Below are 26,546 nucleotides of genomic sequence, written 5' to 3' on the forward strand. Positions count from 1 at the left end.
GTCATAGCGTTGAGTCATCTGCATGAATGGCTATGGAGATCACAGACCTCACCCCCGTCCGATTTCCATCTCTTGAGATATTCACCATGGAGACACACGTGTGGACTTTGAAGCCAAAAAGGGGGTTTTTCGAGATAATCGCAAGAGTGTTTAAAACCAAAAATGTTTTGCAGAAAAAAAATAGCAGGACAACTTTCCAATTATTCTTTAAGAGGTAAACTTATACATGAACCCAATAGTTAGAAATGAAAGCATATCTCGATTACACTCAACGTTTTGCACTCCGTTATAATTTTTTTTTTCATTTTTAGAAACACACTGTAAAGTACAACACGCACTTCCCACTTGCTCCAGGTCCTTCGAAATTTCACGACTTTTGTCACAAACACGTCGTCGCGTCGAAATTGTGAATTTCTGTGCATCATTCATGCAGGTTGCTGTGTTGCGCACCCCGTGAAGATTTTTTAAGAGTTTCATAAAATTTCACCGTCAGTCTTAAAACCATTAATTTTCTCTCAAAGTAACTGCACAACACAAAGTGGAGCTGAGTCAACAACCCGCCTGTTGCCCGGTGTGGCCACGGTGCAGGGAGCCCAAGAGAATTTTAAGTTACTGAGTGCAAAACTTTTGTCAACCGTTAACTGGACTGGGCTCATGACAAGACGCGCCAGTGAAACGCAGCTTTGGTGAAGTTCTCACCACTCTACCCAATTAGCGACCAGACATCATACTCTAAAAGCATAATTACCCAGTGGTGATGATAATGACCTGACCACGCCAATGTGGCATTTACCGCGTACCGCGCCGTGGCGCTGGCATGAATGTTATGGAAAATATCAACACATTGAGGGCGCTGTAACAGTGTAAGGGTGATGTTCATATCGAGAGGTGTAACCACACGATGCACACCGAATTTGGGATGTATTAATTATATACGTAGGTGTTTGCTTGATTAAGAACACAGGCTAATAATGTACATCTTGACGACGACTTCATGTCGTTTTGACATATGTCTGGTAAACAGCTGTGTAACTCTTAATCCTTGTTTCCATTTTGTTCAGTGTCTTTACATTAGACTAAACAAAGTAGGCAGGTACATAACATGTAATGATGTACATGTATGTACATGATATAGGCCTATGCATACATAGGGCGAGACCCGTAAACAGGGCCCAATAAATACGATGCAGGAGTATTCGAATAAGACGGAGAAGTATTTGTTGGGCCCTGTTTACAGGTCTAACATAGGACCTACTTGCTAGCCCAGGTTGGACTTCGTCTTAGTTCTTTAGGGCTACATGTACATTGCTTTGCCAAGTGACAAAGTATTAAAGTGGTGTAATGAAGACAACGTCCAACCCGGGCTAGCATACCGGTACATACATAGGCCCACAAACTAAAGACTAGGCCTCCATTATATATAATTAACCATTGTCTAGAGCAAGGACATAACCAAGCCCAAGGTCTGGAATTAAACCTTTTTCGTGTTTCATGTGTGCATGCTCTGAAGATTTAACAGAGGGGAACAAACTCACGACAACAACGTTGCGTAACGTTTGGTGAATGGATGCTCGCGAATGTTGTTGTTGTAAACAATTGGTTTCCCTCTACATTGTAGCTTTGTTCACTTTAACGTGGGGCTGTGAAAATCAACATGTCAGGTTTGCCCTGTGCACAATATCAAAATGTACATGTAGCTCCTGAAATTTGGGCTGGTAGATCTATTGGGCATGTTGGGGCTGATCTGTTGTCACTTTGGACCTGTCATTTACCATTTATTAAAGCAAAGCTGGTGAGCGCTATGAGCACTCGGCTACCAATAGGCATGTACATGTAGCCTAGGATGCTTGATGTTGAGTGTGAGTAAACATGCCCCTGAAGGGGTCTTACTAATATCAACATCACCATCAACACATGATAGTAACGTCAACACACCGTCAACACATCCAGCGTACGGTATAATTCAGCTAAAGTGACATAGAACGATACTATGTACATGTATTTGGGCTAAACAAGAATTTCCATTGGTTTGAGGTTACATTCCAATTTTGAAAATGGAGTAGGCACTGGTAAGGACGTATTTTCACACGAAAAGTTTATCTCTAAGCAGCGTAGCCGTTGACGGTCATTTTGCCTTCTAACAGAACTTAGGCCGTACCATGTCTTTCAGAGGTGTTGACAGTGTGTTGACGGTGCAGCGTGTTGATGGTCACTATCACAGTCATTTGAACACAGGTTTTCTTCCCAACCAAGTTGTTCTCAGAAATCATAGAGTGTCTGGGAAAGAGCGGATAACACTTGATGTCCCTTTGGTCTTTGCACAAACTTATGACACTTGTCAGAAAAACTATTGTCTGAGTAATGCTTCAGAATTTTCTGAGCTAAATTTTTCTTTTTAGGACACATACATGTTCTTTCTGATTGCTGTTGTAACATTTTCAGAAAAAATTATTGTCCGCATGTGGAACTTTTTCTTGTGTCTGTTCTATTTTGTTCACAAAACATTTCCCAATGGCTGTTTTTTTACAATATCAATGCTTAAGAGGTTTTATTACAGCTCGGAGATCATTTTCTAGTTTGGACAACTGTTTATTGACTTTCACTTCTCTTTTTTCCCTTATCCATAGGATTTCAGATCAGATGACAATCAGGAAGCCAACGCATTCTGTTACAGTTTCAGTGAACTCATACCAAAAGCTTTACTGCGACACGATGAGCACATTGTGAAAGAACTGTACGTGTTGTGAGTTTAGTTCTTACGTTGCTAAACACCCACGGAGACGGTGTGCATGGTGTGCAGTTGTTGACAGGCACTCATTTCTGAACGGGGAGTGGCAAGTGCGGATGCATGTAGCATTTGACTGGTCCAAAAATGGGGTGAGTTTTACAATTATAATTTTTGTATGTCCTGAGGTTTTTGAGGAACTTGTTCTTGTTTGTAATGGCAGGCAGAGGAGCAAATGAAAGCTACCCGGATGGAGAAAATTAGCTTGGGTTTGCAAATGTATCCGACGAGAATCGGGCTGTACATGTAACATTTTTAGCATCAATTCGTGACCACAACCACTTACAATTTTGGGGGCAGGGGTGGGCGGAGTAGGGGATGGGTCGGTGCGAGGGTATGACCTGTCATCATCACCGCAAAGTTGCAAAATGGGGGAAGTGTACCTGATCACTGATGTGTACATTAACGTGTAAATATTTATACCCGAGTCAATTTGAATATTTGAATTATTCATTTGAGCTTCCAGCCAATCTAATATTTACATATCCAGGAAGGAAATACATATAGCATGTTTGTGGTGGTGGTCTATCTGAAGTATCAGGATAGGGGGTCCGTCTTCTCGTTAAGACAGGAGGTTGGTAGTCCAACTGATGTTGGGTATAAATTGGTGATTTGTTCCCTTAGTCCCAGCAAGACCAAATACATGTACCTCCAAAAGTAAAAGAACAAGTTGAAGGAAAAATTATTTTGGAACATTTTTGCTGGGTATATGCCTCGAGTGCCTTTCAGTAAATACATGTGAATGAAAGTTCACTTTTTGTTTTGACCTCAAAGTATTCTGTTTCAAAAATTCATAAATATGGAAGTAGATTCGATTTGGACAACGTCTTGAATCAAAACAGCAGGTTTGTTCAAAACAGACACAAGTAGCTCGTTTGGTTTGCGCCCAAGTATTGAATGTCGAGGGAATGCCAGGGCTCTTGGCAAACAAACCAAGGAAATAAGTGTTCAAGATGTGAGACCAGTCAATGTTGGGTCTCTGCTCTCTAGAACAGGCTACTTGGAGGGGAGACCTTCATAGACTTGCACTAGAACCGGTACATACATGTATTAGTATGCCCAGTGTATGCATACATGTACATGTACTGAATAGCACTGATTGATATTCAAGACTCATCACATGTACATGTATTCTGTGGACTTCGCCAGTTTATTGATGTTACATACATGTATGTACTTGTATAAACCACTCAACCACCAACTTGGTCAGTTACGACGTCTGCAGTACTAAGCAGGCGTTGGGTTCGAGTCCCACCTGAGCTAGCACGGGTATGTGAGTTTTTCTCACAATCGCCCAGACAACAGCAATCGTCAGAAGCGGTGTTTATGGAGTTGTGTTGACAAGAGGCTAAGCCAATTGTTGTACTTTGTAATGCAGGGTGTCCACTTAAAAAGTATACTGAAATCGGCACTGTGACAAGTTTGCATACATGTACATGTATGCAATTAACAAGGCTAGACCATGCAAGTTGGCAGAATACCAAATGCCTTTGCTTTAAGAGCGCATTCTTGAAAACAAGGACTGTACCTACATGTACATGTAAATCAATCTTTATCTGCTTTGTTTTCGCTACTTACAAGTACCTCATCAGTTTAATGTGCTAAGTCCTCCTGTCAATGCACATCTGACATCGTCGTAATATGTCCCTTACTGCTCGTCTGATCATTTCAAGGTCTTGACGGAAATTACATGTATTAACTTCTTCCACTATTCTTGCACGTTAACTCCTGAACATTAGCTGAGGGTGTAGTGAAAATTTGGTTCTGCAGGTAATGTCATAAAAAGAAATCGCCTTCACCCCACATGCTGTCTTTTTGTTAACAAAATGCTATTTCTCACAGTTCTTAAAGCGAAGGCATTTGGTATTCTGCACACTTGCATGGTCTAGCCTTGTTAATTACATATGCAAACTTGTCACAGTGCCGATTTCAGTACCCTTAACATTGGTCTAGTTGTTCACTCATCTGTGTCAATAACATCACGAGCTGTATACCACTGCAAAGAGGGCATTCTGCCCTTTCTAGAGCTATATTTCTCTTTCCCATATATAAAGTAGTTTTGCCATTACAGTAATTTTTATCTAGGTATACTTTTTATGTGGACACCCTGTACATTGTAACATATCACTTGTTCCTTGTAATAGAAAGAGGACTGCATGTAGCAAGTCTCTGAGCTCTGACATGTATGTGTACATACATTTCACTTAAAATACTTTACGGACTTCAAGTTGGAGAATTACAGGTACTCTGTAAAACCAAACAAACTAATAGTTGAAATTTGTACAATGACATGTTGATCCTGTCAGTACAGTACATGTACTCACCTGAGGACACATTGTGCATGTAGCCTGGGTTTCCAGACGTGGCCGTGTACGGTGCAGACTGCAGGTTCTGAAACACACAGCCTTGCAAGGGCTGGTTCATCATGGCTGCTGACACGGGATGGCTTTCAGGCTAGGCGGAGTTCAGTCACGCTGCTAATGAAGAAATTACATGGGCCAGCACTCATCAAGTCTGACTCAGTGTCTGGACAAAGTCCAACAAAAATGTAGTTCCCCTCCCCCCTTTAAGGAAAAGTGTTGAAAGCTCCCGATTTTACAACTTTTGACAAGTTTTCCTAGCTCTGCCTTGACCCCTACCGGTATCTTTGGCCTTGTTTGTGATTTTATTCAAGACTACAACATGTAATACAGCACAGCCATTACCACATGTACATGCATGTTACATGTGTAACTTTACACAGGCATAGGGTTTGACTTCTACACCTACAGTATGCTACCGTACAGTACTTGCTGAGTACTACCTGTGTACATGCACTTTGGGTTTGCCAAACTGTGTTTAAAGATTTTGCAGGATATTCAAGGTACATGTAGCTTGTCATCCAAAATGCTGCAGTGTGACCGTTCTTTTAAGGGTTCTAAAGGATGTTCAAGTTGCTAAGGTTGGAAGTTTCCACCCGGTGCTTGTTTAACTTGGGTTAAATGCAAAACAAAACTAGTTATCCAAAGTGGTTTGTGTGGCATCGAAAAGATGCCAAGACTTGATAGACAAGTTGTGCAATTTTTGTTTGCAAGTTTAACCGTATCGTTTGAGCATACCCTCATGTACATGTACAATGTACACGTGTACATGTACACGTGTGTATGTGTGTACAGACAGACTTTTATGTGCATTAGTCCAATAACAATATGTAAATATTGCCCTGGTTTTGCATTGTCCACTTTCCTTACAGGCTCTCCAAAGTCAAGCCATGAACATGGGTTGTACAGTACATGTACCACATACCACACGTACACGCTTTCTTACTTGGTGAAACCAGATTTGAAAAAAAATGTTTGAAGAATATTTTCCAGTTCACCACATGTACATGTACATTGTATCTGATCATGCAGATCACAACTCTAATGATATTGCTACGGCCCAACTATAGCATAAGTCCCAACTACAGTTGGGACAGTCCCAACTGTAGTGCTGCAGTTGGGCTGGCCCAACTATTGTTGACCAATGTTTGTGGGAAATGTCTCAACATTATCCAAGTCAATGTGTCTCACACTTGACACAATTCATCTAAAATGTGGCACTTCATCTGTTCATCTAGCCCTATGACCAATGACGTGACATTTGTAAACAATATGACTTTGGCACATGCTGGGCACATCATGTACACAGGACCTCTCTACTGTAGTTGGGCTGGCCCAACTGTAGCACTCTAGTTGGGACGGGCCAAACTATAGTTGGGACGGGCCCAACTATAGTTGGGACTGATGCTATAGTTGGGGCGTAACAATATTAATGTGGATACTTTTTCCTCAAAAATGTTAGCTCACAGTAAAGAATGCATGTGATCTGCTCCTGTTATGATCATTATGCTGGTAATGAGAAATGTCGAGCACATGCACATTACATGTCCATGCACATGTACATGTACGTGAAAGTCATCTTAGCGGCAAGGTTACTGGTCATGTGAATCACATTATTAAGTTTGCTTTGGCATGTTTTTCTTAAACTTACTAGTAGCTTCCAAGAAAACAGCACGTCAGGTTGAGTTACCGTCCATGTACATGATGCCTGGCCATTGGAATAACAGATACATACATGTACACGTGTACAAGTACATGTACATGTATACCGGTACATACATCGTAGTACCTGTATGTACCAATACAGTGTATGCCATACATTATTTACACAATTTCAGGGAAATCGCATGAATTCACGCACAATTAGGGACAAGGAAGGAATTAACCTCTCCTTTCTTCATCCTGTGCCAATGGTAAGATTTGACCAGTTGAAAGAATAACAAGTTGTCTGCTGGTACCGTACATGTACAATGTACATGTAAAAGCACTTCATCTGCATGGGGCCCATTTTATAGAGCTGCTTTCAAAAGCACAAAATCTGCTTAAGCGTGAAAAAACCTTGCTTGAAAAAACAAAGGTTACCAGTTCAAACTCTGTGAGATTATCATGCTAACCAAAAGACAGCTGAATATTATTTCAAAACAATATACCGGTACATCACATGCATGATTTATCAAGCAAGGTTTTCTTGCACTTTATGCTTAAGTACATGTAGCTCTATGAAATTGGGCCCTGATTACGGAATGTACCCGGTACATGTACAGTGGATCATTTCAAAAGGGATAAAATTGTGGCTTACCGTACCGGTAGAAGAAATCGCTTTGCAGTGTTCACGTTGACTTAATAAAATTACATTTTCATTGGTAAATTGTACTCTGTGTGTATTAAGTGACTTTTTGTGATTGTCATATACTGTATGCGTAGCAATCTTTGAAGATAATTATAAAAGGTTTGTGTACGTACATGTACATGTACAGTGTACATGTATGTGTGTACATTATTATGGAAATCACCCCATCTATTCACACTAATGTTGTAATGGTACACCTACATACGAGACAGAAAAGTACTTTCAAAGTCTGACTTACGCATTCATGTACATGTACGCTGTATAGTGAACTGTTATGTGACTACCAGTGTCAAGTTTGCATGGTCTTTGGTCATTTGTGTGTGATAAAATGTGTGCTGTATTGTTTGTTTCTACATTGTGTTTGTCCGTGCACAGGTGTAACATGTGAAAAATGTACATGTACATGTGCGTACACGCATTGTACACATTAATAACAGTGAACTGGTCAATGTGATAGGTATCGTGTTCTTGCAGATCATGTAAAAATGTCTCCAGTAAGAAATGTGAAAAAAAAAAGTCAGACTCAGACAGCTACTTGCAGCAACCTTGACTCACAATGACTAACAGTGAAGAGGAATCACATGATATCATGTACATGTACATGTATGTGCAGTGTTAGACATACCAATATCAATCCATATTGCACCCCTATCATGCCTATTGCTCTGTGCATTCTTTATTTTACATGTGCAGTACTGGTACTTAGAGATGACTCAATTCGAATAAATTCACTATTCACATATTTGATCTTCAATTTGATTGAATGTCCGAATATTCAGTCGCCGATTGTTAATGAACAAATTATATACAAAATCAGTTGAAATAACACACACAAGTGTACATTATAATCACTCTAACCCTAACCTTCCCCAATCACACAGAATTAAACAGTAGTAAAGTGTTTAATTCTGTGGGGATAGGTCTGGTAGGCCCAGACAGCTGGCTTTTGCATTAGGTTTAGCGTACATGTACCTTAGAAAAAGTAAGTCCAACAGCCTCTGTGCACAAAGTCCCATATGGGTGTTTAACTTTGTAAGAATGGGGAAGGTTAGGTCCAGCAACCCTTGGGTAGTTAGGGCTAATAGCTTCCCAAATGTAGGAGTATCTCCAGCCAGGATTTAGCAAGATCTAAGAGATGAACAAGACTTCTTGCCCTGTTGAAAATTTCTATTCCTTTTTAATTGTTTATTGAATAATATACTTTCAAATCATTGTAAGATTTCTGACACTTTTCCTTAGAATCTGCTTGAAACAAGCCTCCATAATGCAATTTTTTCATTTAAAACAAAGGAAAATTTTCCCTTCCTTTTCATGAATTTTGCATTTGAATATTCCAATTTGAAAAAAAAAACAGTTATTATTTGATAATCAATCGAATATTCAGTTATTCGGATATTCGGCACAGCCCTACTGGCACTGTACATGTACTTAAAATAAACCATGTGCTTTCAGTTTAAAAATTCATTAGCAGTATAAAAGTGGTAGTTTTAGTGAATTATTGGGCTTGAAAGGTGTTAATTTTTTTTTCACAGTCAGTCAAAATTTGTTTAACTGGAGTCTGCTGTGTTTGCAAGATCTCAATATTGACTCAAGGTGCCGAGTGTTGACCTCCAGATTTAAAAGTGCATGCAGCATGCAGCGGCCTCGTGAAAGACGTCAACATGGTCAACAGTGCACTCACTGCCTCCTGACTTTCCAGCCCAGGCTCCAGATAAACTTTGATGAACAAAATGTTATCCACTCCATGTTCTATATTTTAAAGAAGCTACAAACTGTTCTGTACATGTACATGTAGCTCTTTACTCTCTACTTTACTTCACGGGGTAGGCCTATAGTACATGTACCTCACGGGGTAGGCCTACTGTACCTCACGGGGTAGGCCTACTGTACCTCACGGGGTAGGCCTACTGTACCTCACGGGGTAGGCCTACTGTACTTCATGAAGTAGGCCTACTGTACCTCACAGGGTAGGCCTACTGTACATACATGTACATGTACATCACAAATGTTTACATATTTGTACTTGCAGAACAAGGGAAAAACCCAGTTACTATTCATCTACGGTAATACCGGTACATATGTCAACATGAATTTTTCCTGGAATTACATTGCAACAGACTTTGCTGTTCAAGTTCATGTTTCCCTTCAACTAATAAATAAAGTTGCTCCCTTCATGTACTGTAGTAACCATTGTTACCATTTGAAACCTCGTTCTCCAGATCAGTGTAATTTGTACACATGTCTGCATTCCATTGCATTCGGAATGTCAGTCACAGGTTTGACTTTCAAAGAAAGACTACAAAGAAACTCACCTGAAGTTTTCTGTGTACGCATACATGTGGAAGTTGCTGCACGTCAAGTTACATCATGATGTTTTCCCAAACATGTATATGTACCGTACAGGTGCATGTACACCGTGTGCCAGTGTGATATACTCTTACCCAACAACCAACTAGTCCTTTAATGTAGAGTTGGGTATTACATGTACATACATGTACTGACAGAAGAAATCAATGACTCGCTGTCCAGCTTTTTTCCCCCCTCTGTATCTCCTGATGGAAAATATGCTAAAGCCATCAAACTTTTAGTCATTGCAATGGATAGACTCACGTTTCTCATCCAGTGGTTACATCTAGAGAAGGGACAAAAGTAGTCCCGGTTGACTTATCCTGATGATTGTGCTGTGGTTGGGTTTACCAGGGCTGAGAGGAAATAGCTCTGATTAGAAAACAGGAAGGCGCGGGGCAGAACTGAGGAAGTTGACAGCACTTCTCGACCCGACGCCATTTTGAAAAGATATGTTATTCATTATAGGTGGCAGTGGTGGTGGAAATAGGATATCAAGTTCGTGTATGCAGCTTTAGACTCGAGTCTGCATGGTTGAGTTCCCTGACCATCTGTGCTGTCAGTTACGGCAAGTTTTCGAGCAACTGGGATTGTTCCCACCCCAGGCTACATTTGCCCATACATTGAGCCCCGGATAGACCACACAAAGTTAGATGTTAGTCCTTGTCATACTCTCCATTTCAACTTGTGCTTTGGATAAGAGCTTGGATGGTCTTCAAGAAGGATCTCTTGAGTATAGGTTGTTGTTTGTTTGGACTGAGGAAATAGCGTTCGGTGGACATCCTTAACTTGCATCTACAGTAATTACTGTGATTGGAGCAGATGGTTTTTTCTCAACTTTGGCATTGGAACAGGTTTTCATTGGATAGTCTCAACAACAATGGGGACATACATGTAGGTATTAGTCAAATGTGATCAGGAAAGCTTTATTTCAGTAAATTCTGTGACAATTATCAGTTGAATGATCGATGTTACATGTACTCATGTACATACCAGGTACAAACGTTAAGGCGTCAGACAGAAAAGTACTACACCTTGTAAAAGTAAACTTTGATAAAACTTAAATGTGAGAAGACATGGCATATGCATTGATGCTAGTAAAATACAGTATTCTCAAAGTATACATGTTCATTTTTTTTATTCCAATTTTGCAGTTTTGATGCTGAAGGAGTATTTCTTTCTTGTCCAAAATGTCTGCATTAATGTACATGTACATGTACCAGGCACCCTGTATTTGAACTAGGAAGACATGTACTGTAAGGGCATTTTTGTCCTGTTTTAAAGAAATTTGGACTTTGTCACATTTTAAATTGACTTGAAAAAACCTCTTAGCTTCTGCTTTTTAATTTTTTTTATTTTTTGTTGTCATATTTGTACAATTTATTGGTAATGCAACTACATGTATTCCAGACTTGTAACTTTACCTCTTTGTAGTATTTTAAGACGATTTTATTCTGATTTTTATTCCCAATGCATTTTAAACTCATTCTATTTAATTTTACATGTAGTTTGTTCCTTATCATTGTAATCCTTGTTAAGTTTGATTTGTCCTTATACCTGGTTACTTGTGTATATTGTATTCTATAGTACTTGCAATTCTATCTCTTTTATTTATTTTAAGTAATTTCACTACTGAATAATTGAGTGCACTGTACATGTATGTAGCTGTGGTGTTAATAATCCTATTTTTATTTAGTTTAACTTAATTTATTTCCCAGCACCCCATGGAGGACCACTGTCAAAAGTTGGTTTTTTTATGGTGCTTGTCTGGACATTTACATGTACATGTACACCATATGAACAGTACTTCTACATGTACATGTACATGTACACCATATGTACATGTACAGTACTTCTACATGTACGTGTACACCATATGTATAGTACTTCTACGTGTACATGTACACCGTATGTACAGTACTTCTACATGTACGTGTACACCATATGTACAGTACTTCTACGTGTACATGTACACCGTATGTACATTACTTCTACATGTACATGTACACCGTATGTACAGTACTTCTACGTGTACATGTACACCAAGTACAGTACTTCTACATGTATGTGTACACCATATGTACAGTACTTCTACATGTACACCATATGTACAGTACTTCTACATGTACATGTACACCATATGTACAGTACTTCTACATGTACATGTACACCATATGTACAGTACTTCTACCCCCATGACATGTACACCATATGTACAGTACTTCTACATGTACATGTACACCATATGTACAGTACTTCTACATGTACATGTACACCATATGTACAGTACTTCTACATGTACATGTACACCATATGTACAGTACTTCTACATGTACATGTACACCAAATGTACAGTACTTCTACATGTACATGTACATGTACACCGTATGTACAGTACTTCTACATGTACATGTATAACTTTAAGACAAACTGGTAACTTTTGCCCTTACTGGTGTAGGAGAAATTGTATAGTATAGTATATACATGTACATATATATATAGAAAATGCATTCACATTTATGTACATTTACTTCCCCATAGAGATACAAATAATGGTAATAATACATGTTCACAAAAACTGGAATGACTAATTATTAGTATGAGGAACTTCTCTTTTTTTAAAATCAGATGAACTGTACTTAGTTTCCTTTTCAGCATCCAGGCATGTACATTTATGTACATTTACAAAAAGTGTCTATTATTAGTTTCTGGATGATAGCTTCATTACGTACCTATGTGCACATATCCTGGCATGCTTTGCACATAACTGCTACAGGTGCATGCATACAGTACATGTACATACAATTAGGCACATGTACATTAAAAATCAGTGTTTTATTTTTGCAGTAAATGAAGTGTCTTAAAGGTTTCGGTGAAAAATGTTTGGTAGTCAGTATCATAATATACCGTACATGTAGGTCAAACTTTGTGGCAGCATCAAAGTTGAGCCTGGGAAACCAATTCAAGTAAATTGACATCAATTGTTTAATTGGCATAGAGCCTTTGGATGATAACGCAACTATTTCAAATCATCTCACACCATTGAAAAGAAATTCTGAGAATTTACTCGACATGTAACTTAATACACAGTGTCTACAAACACTGTAGGTTCTTCCAAATGTTGACGCCAACAGTGAAAAATGTACAGTACATACATGTACATGCATGTACTGTATGTCAAATGTCTCTGTGGAACTTTGTATGAATCTTTATTCTTGTTTTCTTTTGGTTTCATTTACTTTGTTCTTTTTGTTTGGAAGTCTGTGGGTGGATTGGTTGGACTTAGAATTTCCTAGTGAGTCCTGTGAGATTTTTTTTCTTGTTTCTCTCCAGGGAGCAACCAATTTTCAACACCAGGGCTCACGTCTTCCAGATTGACCCGGTCACCAAGAAGAACTGGCTGCCGTCCAGCAAGCAGGCTGTCAACGTCTCGTTCTTCTACGATAGCACCAGAAGTTCGTACCGGATCATCAGCGTAGATGGATCAAAGGTGGGTGCTTGGCTTGTGATTTCCCATGAGACCGAGCACTCTAGTAAAGGAAAACTTGGCCTATGTAGGCCTTCTGGTTCCATACTGCGCAAACACCTCCTCAGTGGTTATCATGCGCAGGTCGGAGTGAGGGAGATTGTGACTAAAAAGTGGTTTTCTCATCACCACACATCACTGAGATCACAGTTCAGATTTTGAAAAGAGACTTTTCTGAAACTCCTTCCACAATTTACAGCTTCGTGAATTCAAGTGAGATGTTTGGAGCATTAGAGACTAGCTACCAGTAGGCCTGGGAGATTAGGCTTGTACATTTTCTGCTGTTGATTGTTAGTAACATGCAGATTTTAGTGACCCTGAAGTACCTTTTTCAAACTTGCCCAATTTGGTGCTGCCTTAGTTCATCTTGTACACTGCATTGCAATCTATTAAAACTTTAACACATATGTAGTATGTAATTTTTGTATCTAAACCAGTAACCCATGGACATCTGGGCTACACGTATATCTTCCTCGAAGTCGCAATGTAACAAAATTGAATGCATTGTATGTGCGAATTTGAAACAGTGTTTCCGGATGTTGACAGAAAACTTCAAGACGGCACAATGTAGTTATATAGAAAATGTTGCACATACATGTAAAACACCAATATGATGATCCTTTCTTTCCTGTCTTCTTGTTAGGCAATCATTAATAGCACCATGGTGCCCCAAATGACCTTCACCAAGACGTCACAGAAGTTTGGCCAGTGGGCTGACAACCGAGCCAACACGGTCTATGGATTAGGCTTCTCCTCAGAGGCGGAGCTCAATAAGGTTCCTCATCCTCAGATCACTGACCTTTTTATGGTTTGATTTTTAAAATCGTGGTTCCCCCTTTAGGCTTTGCCCTAAAAGCACAGGCTTTGTGTACAGCCATAAAAGATCACTTTAAGTACTTGTACACTGTACATGAAGCACGTTAAAAAATGGAATGAAATGGGATGATTCCAAGTCTGGTTTCCAAATTGAAAACAAGTCAAAAACTTCCCAGGGCTTGAGGAAGCCAGTTTGGGCCCGTTGTGGTTGGTGCCTCATAAGAAATGTGCAGCGACGTTCAGAACTGTCTATAGCATACATGGCATAAAAGGGAATTGCTGTGATTTCAAGTCAGGATTGAGCCAAAGTAGTCCTTTGCTCCTGCAGCAGAAGCTGCCACCTATTTTTATTCAGACATTCGGCTTCAAAAATTGAACTGAGTAGATCAGTCAAAGAGACTGTGACAAAAAAGGACGCACTCATCAAGTCCCACCATTAGTCATAAACTGCAGGCGTGGTTTTATGACACGACCCATGCATTTTCCACATGTATTAGTATGCTTCACCAGTTGTTCACAAGTAGCATGCATGTATGTACATGTACATAAGGCAGTGTACATTTGCATACAGGTACTTTACAGGAAAACAGCTTTATTTTCACATTGTGTGAAAAATAGATACTTACATCTGACATTTAAGAAATGAACGCGTGTTTTGTAGGATCAAAGATACATGTATTTACATTTTACTTGGATAATTTTGTTCCAAAAATGTACTTGTATGATGAATGCCAGCTGCCTGCTTGTCAAAAGGCAGCTCCTGAAAACATTCACATGGTTTTTGTAACTGTTAGTTTTAGCTGAAATGGTTACCATGGGTTGCTGGATGAGAAACTTTTATTTTCCCTGGTTTCAGTTTATCGAGCAGTTTGACAGCATCAAAGAAAAGATGAAGGCCGCCACCCAGGACAAGAAAGGCGGCGGGGACTCAGGTATCACCGCTAACGGCACGGCACGGGCGAGCGTCGTCACCACAGGTGACCAGCCTTTAATCAAGCACACAAAGGTACAAGTACAGTGTCTGCAAGCACAGTAAATCAAATTTCAGGTGATGCGATCTCATTTGTGACCCACAATCCCCAAACCAGGCTGAAGTAATTCTGTTTCCCTGAAAAAGTAGCTCTTTCACGGTTCATGTGTTCAAGGAAGTTCCACAGCTATCACTAACCAGTGTTAATTTTTTGGGGGGTTATGGGCTCAATCTTGGCCTTGGCCTTGGCCTCGGAGGGCATGGCCTTGGTCTTGGCCTCGGTCTTGGCCTCAGCCTCGGAGGTTGTGGCATCAACTACAACACTAGAGTGACATAGGAACCTTTCTGCAGACAGAATTTAGTCTTAACACGGATCATGGATCAGGTTTGAAAAAAAGGTGAAGGAGAGGAATTGTCAAAAATCACAACAACGTACTTCAGCCTGGTTTGGGGATGGTGGGTCACATTTGTAGAAACTTTTCTGATCTATCCAAATTCCTGCATTAAACCAATGGCACAATTAGTCTTTCTGCTTAAAACTTGGGTATTAGCCCTAGCAATCCTCAGTGCTTCAAGTTCCATATCATTATTTGACTTTCGTAAGAGTTTAGCCCTGTGAAAATAGAAAGTCGTACTGTCTGATTCCATCAAAATGCCGCAAAACCATACCTTGGAGTTTGACTGGTTTAGATAGAATAATTTCAAATTCCATCCTGGATTTGATAGATATGAGATACTGGTACAATAATGGTTCATATAATTTCCTGCCTTGAAAATGAATTGTGGTTGTGACATAGTGATCATGGTGATTTCCATGTTTCTGTTGTGGATTCCTAGGATTTCATCAGTTTTTGATAGGTTTTGCAATTAAAAAACGTTGTTACTTCCACTCACCTGTATTGTAAAACCCCTGCTGGTTTAAACGTTTATTCTTCATTGTGGGAAATCATTTTCTACAAACAGTTGTACTTGTCAAAGATTGCTCATACAGTAACTCGTTTCAAAACCGAAAGTTTTCCGGGACAGAAATCATGCCACAAAACATTTAAGGGCTAGTTTATGGTTTTTCCACCTGTTTCATTTCATGGTGTGCTGCTGTTACTTTCCATTTGTCACGGTTCATGTTGTTGGTTTTCAAATTGCAGGAGCGCTCAGGAGACAACACCCCCATCTCTGCAGCACCTGCCAATACGTCCAATGACGCACAGGTCAGATATGAAAACGACAGGCTCAAGATTGCCCTGGCTCAAAGGTAAAATGTTATCCGCTCCGTCTGGAGATACGGATTATAAAAATCCCCATTCGGTTGCCGTGTACAATTCTGACACTAACACACTTTGACATATGAGAACTGCATAGGAATAATGGTAAAGATCAGAACCCTTAGTGCTGCCCAAGACCAAAGATGAATTAGCTCCATACATTGCTTTCGGCAGTTTGATTGCTGTGATTGGCATCCACGTTTTTCCTTGTTCAAATCCTTTTGGCACATTTTATGTAGATTGAGTTGTCAGTCCCCACTTGATAGTGTAGATCTTTCCCCTCAAAATACTATCGGATTTTCTTCTGTACTCAACGTTGATTTGTCTTTGTTTTTAATTGTACTGTTTCTTTCCATGTGAAGAGAGTAGTGTTTCCTCCAAGTTTGAACAGGGCTTAACCACTTATCAAGCTGGTCAGGAATATTAAGAATTAGGATAGATGAGATTGGGCAGTTATGCAGATTCATTTTTGTCAAGTAAGGAGAATACCTTTGCAAATAGTTAAAGCGAAACATGCATCGGAATAATCAGTGCAGAGTGTTAACCATTAAAAGTCCAATCGTCGGATTGTTTACCTCACCAAATCTCTGAAAACAAGTTTCAATTTCATGAGGAAACATGGCTTCTGCATTGCTCAGTTCCAACAATGCCAAGAAGTGGGAACTGGAGCTGCAGACCCTGAAGAACAACAACGCCCGTCTGACAACGGCACTGCAGGAGAGCACGGCCAACGTCGAGGAATGGAAGAAACAGCTGTCGGCTTACAAAGAGGAAAATGCCAGACTGAAACAGAAGGTAAGGAGCAGGCAGGGGAGGGGCTGGATGCTTGATTGGAGGGGGGAGGTAAAAAGTTGGTTCAGCGGCCATTGAAGTAAAGTTTGGAAGCAGTTTAAATTTTCAATTTTCTGACAGTGAAACTAAGTGTCAGTCGTAAGCTTCATAATGCTGAGGAAATCTCAAGAGAGAAGGCAAAAGATAAACAATTACAAAAAATTTATTAAAAATTGGATAACTGACAGTAAAATTACTTTTTGTTGGAAAAATTTTTACACAGAATTTGAAGGACTTGGTTATATTTCAGTTCAACCCCTTTGGTGCTTTCGTCTGCCTCCATGTATCTCAATGGGGTAATAATAGGGTGAAGTTTCTGAGGGGGCACCCGGGGGAACACATTTGCGCATTTCAAACTTTCAAATGGAGTGTCCCGGGGGAGGGGGGCATGTGTCCCCCATGCCGGCCCTCATATTTACGCCACTGGTTTACCCCACCTTTTCAGCTGTGGTAAATACAGCGAACTGCTGAGTGTTTCAAATGTCCTCTGACCCTCCAGCTGCAAGAAGCGCCCCAGGCTGGGCAAGGCGCCCCGGGGGTCACCAAGGACAGCCAAGACACCAGAGTAAAGGAACTGGAGGACAAAGTCCAATCGCTCACCCGAGGCCTTGACCTGAAGACAATGGTGAGTTTATTGAGAGCTATTACATTGAGCTGCTAATAAACAGAACATATATGTGCTAAGCAAAATTTGGCAGAGAAATAGTCACCAGACGTACGCAGCATGTAGCAAATTTTTAACCTGTTTTTTCCCTATGGATTTTCTTCTGGTAAGCTTTTTTAAGCTTGTATTTTGGGAGTATCAAAGTTCTTTGCTTAGCCGCTCTGTGATGGATGAACTGTTGTAAATATATCAATGTTGTTGTCAACTCACCACGAGTCCTTTCACAAGTCCTTTGACAAGACTAATCATAAGTACCAGGGTGAACCATGACAAAGGAATGTTTTTGTCACAGTTCATGTGAATAGTGTGTAACTTGGCTCAGAATTTGATGGCTGGCAATGGACTTGCAGAGAAGTTTGTGATGGATTTGATCAAAGCATTGAAATAGACTGCCATAGACGCAAGTAACAACGGTCCAAAATTCAATCCGCCGTGAGCAGAAGTACCCCCATTTGAAAGGAGCCATGCAGTGTTTATATTAAATTCATGCTAGTCTTTTCTGAGGGGTGATGTAATTGTAGACTGCAGCATTATCTCAGACAATTGCAATCTCAACTGAGCAGACGGGTGGTCTTGAAGCTCTTACCCGTATGTCAAAAGGAATAAATTGGGCAGTAAACACCTCGTCTGATGAAGAGGCACTGGCAGCTCACAAACTGGAAAACTGATTTGTTACAGGAGTCTGAAGAATTGACAAAGAGGTTGCAAGAGGTGTTGGAGATGGAGGAGGAAGGCAGGAAACTGAGGCAAGAACTTCAGGTGAGGAGAGAATTACTTCAAAGTACATTAAAGAGGTGCTGGAATCCATTTTGAATATCTCCTAGATGCATCATAGAATTCTGTGAAGGCTGAACCCCAAATCTCCCCCCACTGCTACTTTAATCTTTTCCCTTAAACTGTTGCTTTGTGAACAATTTTGAATTGTGTTGTTGAAACTACTCCACCCACATCCCTACAGATATCTTTGGGGTGTTATGTAGGGCCAAAACTCTTCCCATTGTTAATGAATGGTTCTGTACATGTACGTACCTGTTGTATGGGTGTACCTAAAATGTGACCAAAATAATGGTCTGTGATTTTGGCTTATGAAGGTGGTTATTTTGAAAACGAACGATACAGTAAGACAGAAAAAGGCAACTTCTGATCTTGAGTTGAATTGAACTTGTTGATGTTTGCAGTTTACTCTTCTTCCAATAAGGATTTAGTGAATTGCTGTGCTTAATGTGCTTGATGGGGTTTTTGTGGGTCATCTCGTAGGATTCTAAGGAGGCTCAGTCCACTCTTGAGAAGCGTGTGGAGGAGCTGCAGGACCGGCTGTCTCGGGAGCAGAGCGGACGACAGCATGACACGCACCGCGCCCAGCAACTCCACTCGCAGCTGGGGAACCTCATACAAGACCTGAGCGGCTTGCACCAAGACATGGCCGAAATATTGTAGGACGTGTCAGTCTCAACAACCTCAGCAATCGTTCATTAAAACTAAGTAATCAGGGTACACAGATATTTGGCTGGGCTGGTTTTACCTGCCCGGGCCTACGTGTATTTTTTAAAGTGCATTGTTGTGTAAGAAAATACAACTATCATTGATACATTGGTGCTTACTGTAGACTACTGCAATGTCTAGAATTAGACCACTTGTGGTGGTACACGTTTCAACCAAAAGGGTGTTACAAGTTGCTAAAATTCACCTGCTTTTAAGTGTGAGAATGTTAGTGTAGTGTCACAATCCACTCTGAAAGAAACAAAAGAGGGCGTGTCTTTTGATACTCACCGCATAGGTGTGCGTTTATAACGGAGATCGATGGCGCCTTTGACGCGGAGCACACTGAGTACGCTTTGAGTACATGCAAAACACGTTCAAGAACCTGCTTGGAAAACTTACTACCATCTGTCTTTCTTTTGCCGCTTGGGGGCGCACTTCAACTCGGGGCGGATAGTAGCAGTACCACTGATCTCTATACACTGGATAGGCAGTTCTGCTCTGCGAATTGAAGCGACTTCGCGGCCATCTTAGGCTATTCAATGCAGTGGCATTTTCCAAGTCACCGGCTTTAGGGCCGTGCATGAATGCACCTAGTGAACAAACTGAAGTTGGAGTCCATCGTATTGAATATCGTGGTCACTTCAATGTGCACATGGGCATTTACTGCTGAGCTGCCTATCCAGTTGTCTGAGATCAGTGGGCGGCATCTACTCATCAGGTTAATATTTCAGAAAGTCCTATTTTGGAACAAGGTTTCTATGGTCAAGAAAAATCCTGGGAAAAAGGTTGTACATTGCTCCAGAAATTCATAGAAGAGATATGGAAAATGAGGAAAGAGCATGATGTCATGAAATGTTGTTGTCAGAGGGAAAAAAATGTGGTGGAAAAGAAGATTATGCAAGAGTTATTTTTGATATGAATTTACACACTATATCCTTGTTGGTCCATAGCAGTGGTGATGGCAGTCTTCCAGGTCATAATTCTTCTCTGGAAAATGGCAAAAAATTTCGTAGAATTTGCCACATGTCAGTCCTGGGAACTCCTCGGAAAGTCATGGAATTTGGTTTTCAGATTTCTGCGGGAACCCTGTGGAAGTACCGTAGCAATTTTAATTTAATTTAACCTCCAAGTACTCTGCAAGATTTAACTAGTTAAATGAGGGCAGTAGGTCTACGTGCGCAAATTCAGCAATTGTGACTTTCGTCCCAAGCTTTGAAGCGGGGTCTTACGACATAGATTGCAGTTGCTTGTATAATAGCACAAGCTAGCCCCCCCCCAAAAAAAAATTTTTGTCAAAAGTTGCTGGACCTACTTTTTGCATTGCTGGCCCTTTAATCAGTCTTGAAACATGGAAAATAATAAGTCTTGTTGCTTGTGCATGCTCATAATGCCCACATTCATGAGAATGCTAAACTGATTGATGTGTATCAAAAGAAAAGCTCATTTTATGTTTAATCCTATGACAGCTAGTGACAAACTATCTGTTACCAGGTCTTGCTGAAATATGTTATGTAAGTGTCGGACATCTTTGTTGCACTTCGTAGATCTGCGCACCGAGGTACTCTGTACATGCATAGATATTTTCTTGTAGGTAATTGAATTCAGCCTGCTGTACACTTAACATTGGTTGATTCTGCTTCATTCAGCAGTATGTTATGAAGGGATTGGGCATTCCGGCCACGTAGGAATTTCTCAGCTGCGGCTTTAATTGACACGAGTCTATCTGTGGTAATGGCTACAACCACTTCCCATAGAGCCGTACGCAATCGCAAGCCACTACCAAATAATTCGGACACACCCTAAGACTCGTCTTGTTCAGCCATGTCCGCTTTACTTGGCTACAGCTAATGAGTAACACATCCATCGACGTGTATGGAACTAGCCAGTGGCTAGCGGTGGCATCCACTACCCACAGATGTGTGAGCTGCTACCAGCTGCAATCAGTTGATTCCAATGCAGACTAAACTTCAAAATCAGTTGCAGTTCAACTTTCCCTGAATAACCAAGCTTGATAAAAGTGATACAGAATGGCCAAGCACAAGTGTTGTAGTCCTTTGCCAAGTGTTTCACAGAATCGGAAATACTGTTTAGGTTGCAGAAATGAGTCAAATTGGTATTTCAAAAAGGCAAGGTCAATGAAGAACAAAGCACATCTGGCTGCACTGATAGGGCAGACGTCGTGTGCATGGATGGCTGTTTCTGAATGACCTCACATGCGCTTCGTTTCAGGCGTGCTCTCTTTATAGAATACTGAACGAGTTCATTAGGCTAAACTATTGAAGCACCAGGTTGCTAAGTAATTAATACAAGTCTTTAGCCACATGGCTGATATGGTGGTTTTTTTCTTCAGATAATCGGACAATTCTGAAATAGCTTTTTGGTAAAAGTCAGACTGAATCCCAGTATCATGATCAAAAGCACAACCACTTGGAACACTTTTTACGTTAGAAAATAGTACTCTCATTTAACGACTAATGACATGGGTGCTTATACATGTACATGTATTGTTACTTTGGACGGCCAATTATTAAGGATATCAAGACATCCAAGGGAATCCAGACGACATTGACCAAAGGTGTAATATCCACCAAGGGGGAATAACTTACAGAAAATCTGGAAGAATACCTGAGACTTTCCAGGATTCCAGGACATCTTGCAAACCGCCCTGCAAAGGGCTGGTTTTGTTTTGCTTTCATTTTGCCTCAAGCTGTAGTCCCGTTAATTATCAAAACCTTTATCATGTTGCAACTTCAAAGAATTCTGCTATCGGTTCTCTTTACAAATTTCCTTAACTTCCCATTGTACCTAGAACTTGTTTACCAAGGAGGATTTTACAGGGTTTTTACTTGATATACATTGACACGTTATCCAGAAGTGACAGTGGTATGTACAGAAAGTTGCTGGGAACAAATAAGACAGGGCGTTGTATATTTCAGTTAAAATTTTCATGTAAGCATTTCAAGGTCCTTTCCATAGAGAATATATTTTGCTATGGAAATTTGAGGGAAAGAAGATTAAACAAAGGGTGCCCGTGAACCATTCAGAAAACAGTAAAGATTCCAGGTGAAAAATCATCCCCAAAACCAATCATGTTATTCCGCCTTCTACATCTTATTGCCTCTTGTGAATTTTGTTCCGAGCTTGCGTGCATAATGTATGTGATAATGTGCACATTTTGTATGTAGGTGTTGATGTGCCCGTACTGTATGCAGAAATGTGCCTTGTGTTAACATTTCCTTGTAAATACTTAATGTAAATATAAGCGGAAACCCTGCGCTTATTTTCACCTACTCTGTTTGAATTGCCCAATGCTGCATGACGTATATGTATGAAACCTTAGATTGTTTCCGTGAAGGGGGAGCTTAGATTCTATTTTTGTAAAGCAGCTTTCACCTTGCAGTCTTTTGCCGTTTGAAACAAACACACAATGGTTTACAGTTTGCCTCTGCAATAACAGCAGGTCAGATTTCATGTATTTGTATATGTAATTTCATCAGCTTGTCAGTTTCACCACGAAGTGACGTGTAGGGTAGTGTTGGTGCACCCAAAGTGACGTACCATCCATGGACTTTGTACACACAATGCGTCAGTGGTGACTTGAATCTTGCCAGAGGCAGGATAAAATCAAAGGCTATTTTTCTATGTGAATATGTGGTAGGAATATACAGAGTAGCCTGAAATCCCAACTGCAAAGTTTTCTCAACTTGTGGGTTATTTTCCCTAACAAGTGAGCTATCATCTCTCCCAAGCCTGCATGTTACCATGGTTACAGGATGTGCTGGCTTGTTGCTTACAAACCTGATTTTTTTTCCCTTTTTTTTCTAGCTACCAAAGTAAAAGATCCCAGCTGGTATTACATGTATATTGGAGCCTCCGGCACAAAAATAACCGTATGCCTGATACCTACACCAGTTGCAACTTTACAGAGTTATACATGAATAGCCTTCTGGAATTTGTGCAATTTTGTATATGTATCGTATGTCTTTCTATTAAATCCCTACTAACTTTTTGCTAGCCTTGTGTGGCACTAATACCGAAGAAATTACAATGTGGGTTGCTTCCATTACTGAAAGAAAAATGATTGCTTTCATGAATATTTATTCGAATGCTAAATGCTTGGCTAATTATACATATAACAATATGGTTATAGTTTAGTTATCTTTATTGATGGCAAAACTGCATGAAGTCAGGAAAACTTAACGGATGTATTCTTTTTATCAACAGAATTTTTCCCATGTTACGAGTAGAAATAGAAATTGTAATCAAAATTCAATCAGATACTTGAGTGGTATACTGTCTTCAGGTCGGGGACCAAACCTAAATCTAGCAACAATGCCAGTCTGTGCATACGCTGCTTGATTATGCACTGATGATGTAATTTTTGAGCTATTTTTAGATCACAGTTCGCAGATGACATCGTTCTCTCCATTGGCTGAAAATCTCAATACAAATTGCTCTGATTGATCCAATTTACAAAAAACATGCTACACCAGATCTAAATGAAACTTTGCTCTCATTTGTTATCCCTAAAATCAGATCAAGGAGATTTTCGGTCGAATCTTGCACTGGAAGTGTTGAATTTTTGTGGGTTGGCGAGTTCAATTCTGCCATAGCCAAAGAACACAATTACACACAAAATAAAGCTTTGCCGAAGCATGAAAATGTTTCCATGAAAATTCTCCATCGATTCACCGTGGCAAATTTTGTTTACTGTGGCAATTTCCAAAATTGCGATCAGAAACAATTTTGCCGTAGACTTTTATGGCAACAGTGGCTATGTTGGCTGCTGGCATTTCAAACCTCATATTCCCAAAATTTTGCGTGAGAATGTCATCATTATCACATGATCCTAATAAAAATGATGTCATTGCCGCTGAACAAGTGACATGAGCAGAAACTAGGGACGTCGCTAGATTGTGGTTTGGTCCCCGACCTGGTGACACATGATTCTGTTGTGTTTTACCATACAGGATATTTAAGCGAGGACAAGAAGTTAAAGATCGGAATAAATCATATTTCTTATGCTTGACATGGCCCAACACTCACTGGAAAATGAAGCATCTGCAGTGCCTGTGTTTATACCAGTAGCTAATCCGCATATTGTATAGCGTGTAACTTTTATGTAAATGGAGAAATTGTCAATAAAACAGAATTTTCATATAAGTGTTGTGTGTGTTTACTTTGTGCAGCAGTTTTGCGTTAACAGATTCTGGAATATGGCTTTATGTACAGTTTGATGTTGTTAACGTTTAACAATAGGAATAAACTCCACAAACCTGGTGAAAGTTACACCGTGGTTACAATAAACTTTAACACAATATTAATTATGTGACAGGCAGTTTCCTAGGAACACAACAGTCACATTTCAATTACATTTCAATTTGCCTCTCCTGAAGTTTTGTTGATTGATAAATAGATTTTACCACATAGATTATTATACTTATCTGCGGATGTTAAGAAAATCAAATGATCATTTTTAGTCGGATCATTAACACTGGTGCCCATTTCACGTGTATCTCTATAAAATATTCTGTCGAAGGTTACTGTATCAAGGACTTCCAGACGAAATGCATTTTGGTTGGACATAATCTGTAAAGATAATCATTGTATCCTTCCCACTTTGTCAACTTATAAGATAAACATCTAAATCGAGATAGGTGAGACCAAGTTAGAATTCAATACAATGAAGGCTCAGTGATGAAAGCATGCTATGGGTATCCAGTTTGTTTCGGGTAGTCCTTTCTTAAACCACTATGCAATTTATCACGCCAAAGTATGAAAAACGTTCTTGCAACCAAAGTGCACATTAAGGTGCTCCGATTCTTTCTTCCTGAAATACTAATAGGAGAATTCCAGTGAACTGAATCAAAACAATTTTATTATCAAAAGAAGCAAGGAATTGCTCATGAGAACTACTACATTCTGGAAAAATCCCTGAACTGATCAGAGACGAGAAAACCCTTGGCCCAAGAAAAACTACCTTTTTTTGTCACTGCAAAGTACATGTAAATGAGATAAGGGTGATTCTGCAAATTTTTAAAAAGTTTTTGCACTTTCCTACTTCCCCCACAACATGCAAAAAGCTGCGAGGTAAGCCTATCCCCTCCGAAAGGAAAGTTGAAAGGCTACATGAAAAAAAAATTCCCCACTTTTGGCCCCCTAATAAACAAGTTTGGCCATTCCCATATTTGGTTTAAAAGATATCAAATGTTAGAAAAAGAGAGCTGTGGCTAGACTAGTGTATAGGAGTGCTAGCTCAAACTCCACTAGAACATTCCCATGGGAAATCCAATTGAATTAAGATGCCAGTCGTTGGGGGAGGGCAGGGTTTGTAGCTGGACCAGGGGGATTCAGCATTCTTGCCAGGGCATGAATTTCATCGACTTTAAGCTTTTCGTTACTCCAACCATGGAGGTAGAATCACACCTCCATGCTCCAACAGAGACTCTCCACTCATTCCATCCACAAGCTGTTTGTCCTGTTTTCAACAGTTCACAACAACACACAGAAAAATACACAAGATGCACAAAGGCAAGTCCAATTTATTTTACATTTATTTATGGCTTTATGGCACGTTTATTTTTCCAATTTTGTCAATGTATACAGAACTGAAAGAATCATAAACATTGGTGAAAATACAACTTGTGCAAGTAAAGTGACTTCTTAGAAAAATAGGTAGATGTATTTACACTGCATAAACATCAGTAAAACTAAATATTACCCCTGCAGGAACTATAATGTTCAATCCTGTTTTTTTGGGGGGGGTTTAGAATTTGGTCATGTATGGGGAAACCTTTGGCATTGCAGAGCTTGAATTCCAACTATGTGCGGTTAACAGATGGAACTAACTTGTTGAATTCTGTTTACATTTCTACCAAACTAAACCAAAAGTTAATAGTCATTCTACGGTACCGATTGCAGGAGCTTTTTTATTTCAATTTATTTATTTAAATATAGCTGCAAGAGTGGGAAATTAGAGAGTTTTATTCATCCGTGTAGATTTCTTCCAGATTAAGCCGTTATTGTTCCTGAGCTGGTTGGGTATTTCAAGGAATGTCATTTATAACAAATCAGAGAAGACTCTGACGATCTCAAGTCAAGGGAGTGGCCCACAAATATGGACACACGGCTTGGTACATTACCTGTGTGCTGGG

The 26,546-nt window shown here is 39.9% G+C and overlaps 2 protein-coding genes across 6 annotated transcripts in view; one reads left to right on the top strand and one right to left on the bottom strand.

Annotated features, from left to right (window-relative positions):
• Positions 1-9,945, bottom strand: part of LOC110982909 (aryl hydrocarbon receptor nuclear translocator homolog) — a 47,660-nt gene extending 37,715 nt beyond the window's left edge. For 2 of the 3 annotated variants that reach the window (XM_022241682.2, XM_022241680.2), the window contains exons 1-2: positions 9,808-9,945; positions 5,110-5,262 (exon numbers count right to left, since the gene is read on the bottom strand). In XM_022241682.2, coding sequence (XP_022097374.1) covers positions 5,110-5,212 — 103 coding nt within the window. In that variant the 5' untranslated portion in view covers positions 5,213-5,262; positions 9,808-9,945. The remainder of the gene's footprint in view (positions 1-5,109; positions 5,263-9,807) is intronic. The other variant, XM_087137480.1, reaches the window with a different exon arrangement.
• LOC110982910 (homer protein homolog 2-like) lies at positions 843-24,555 on the top strand. 3 transcript variants are annotated; one of them, XM_022241689.2, is made up of 10 exons: positions 843-936; positions 2,628-2,877; positions 13,175-13,331; positions 14,011-14,142; positions 15,040-15,189; positions 16,299-16,405; positions 17,054-17,210; positions 17,746-17,871; positions 18,589-18,669; positions 19,168-24,555. In XM_022241689.2, exons 2-10 carry the CDS (start codon positions 2,873-2,875, stop codon positions 19,345-19,347), a joined length of 1,095 nt encoding a protein of 364 aa, XP_022097381.2. In that variant the 5' UTR covers positions 843-936; positions 2,628-2,872; the 3' UTR covers positions 19,348-24,555. The 3 variants fall into 3 exon arrangements, with proteins under 3 accessions (XP_022097381.2, XP_022097380.2, XP_022097379.2); XM_022241688.2 differs by having other exon boundaries at positions 861-1,016; XM_022241687.2 differs by lacking the exons at positions 843-936; positions 2,628-2,877 and adding an exon at positions 10,132-10,735.
• The last annotated feature ends 1,991 nt before the right edge of the window (positions 24,556-26,546 follow it).

This window comes from Acanthaster planci, linkage group LG05, assembly GCF_054643075.1.
Source record: "Acanthaster planci isolate LZ-2023a linkage group LG05, COTS_SCS, whole genome shotgun sequence".
NCBI classification, from domain to species: Eukaryota; Metazoa; Echinodermata; class Asteroidea; order Valvatida; family Acanthasteridae; genus Acanthaster; species Acanthaster planci.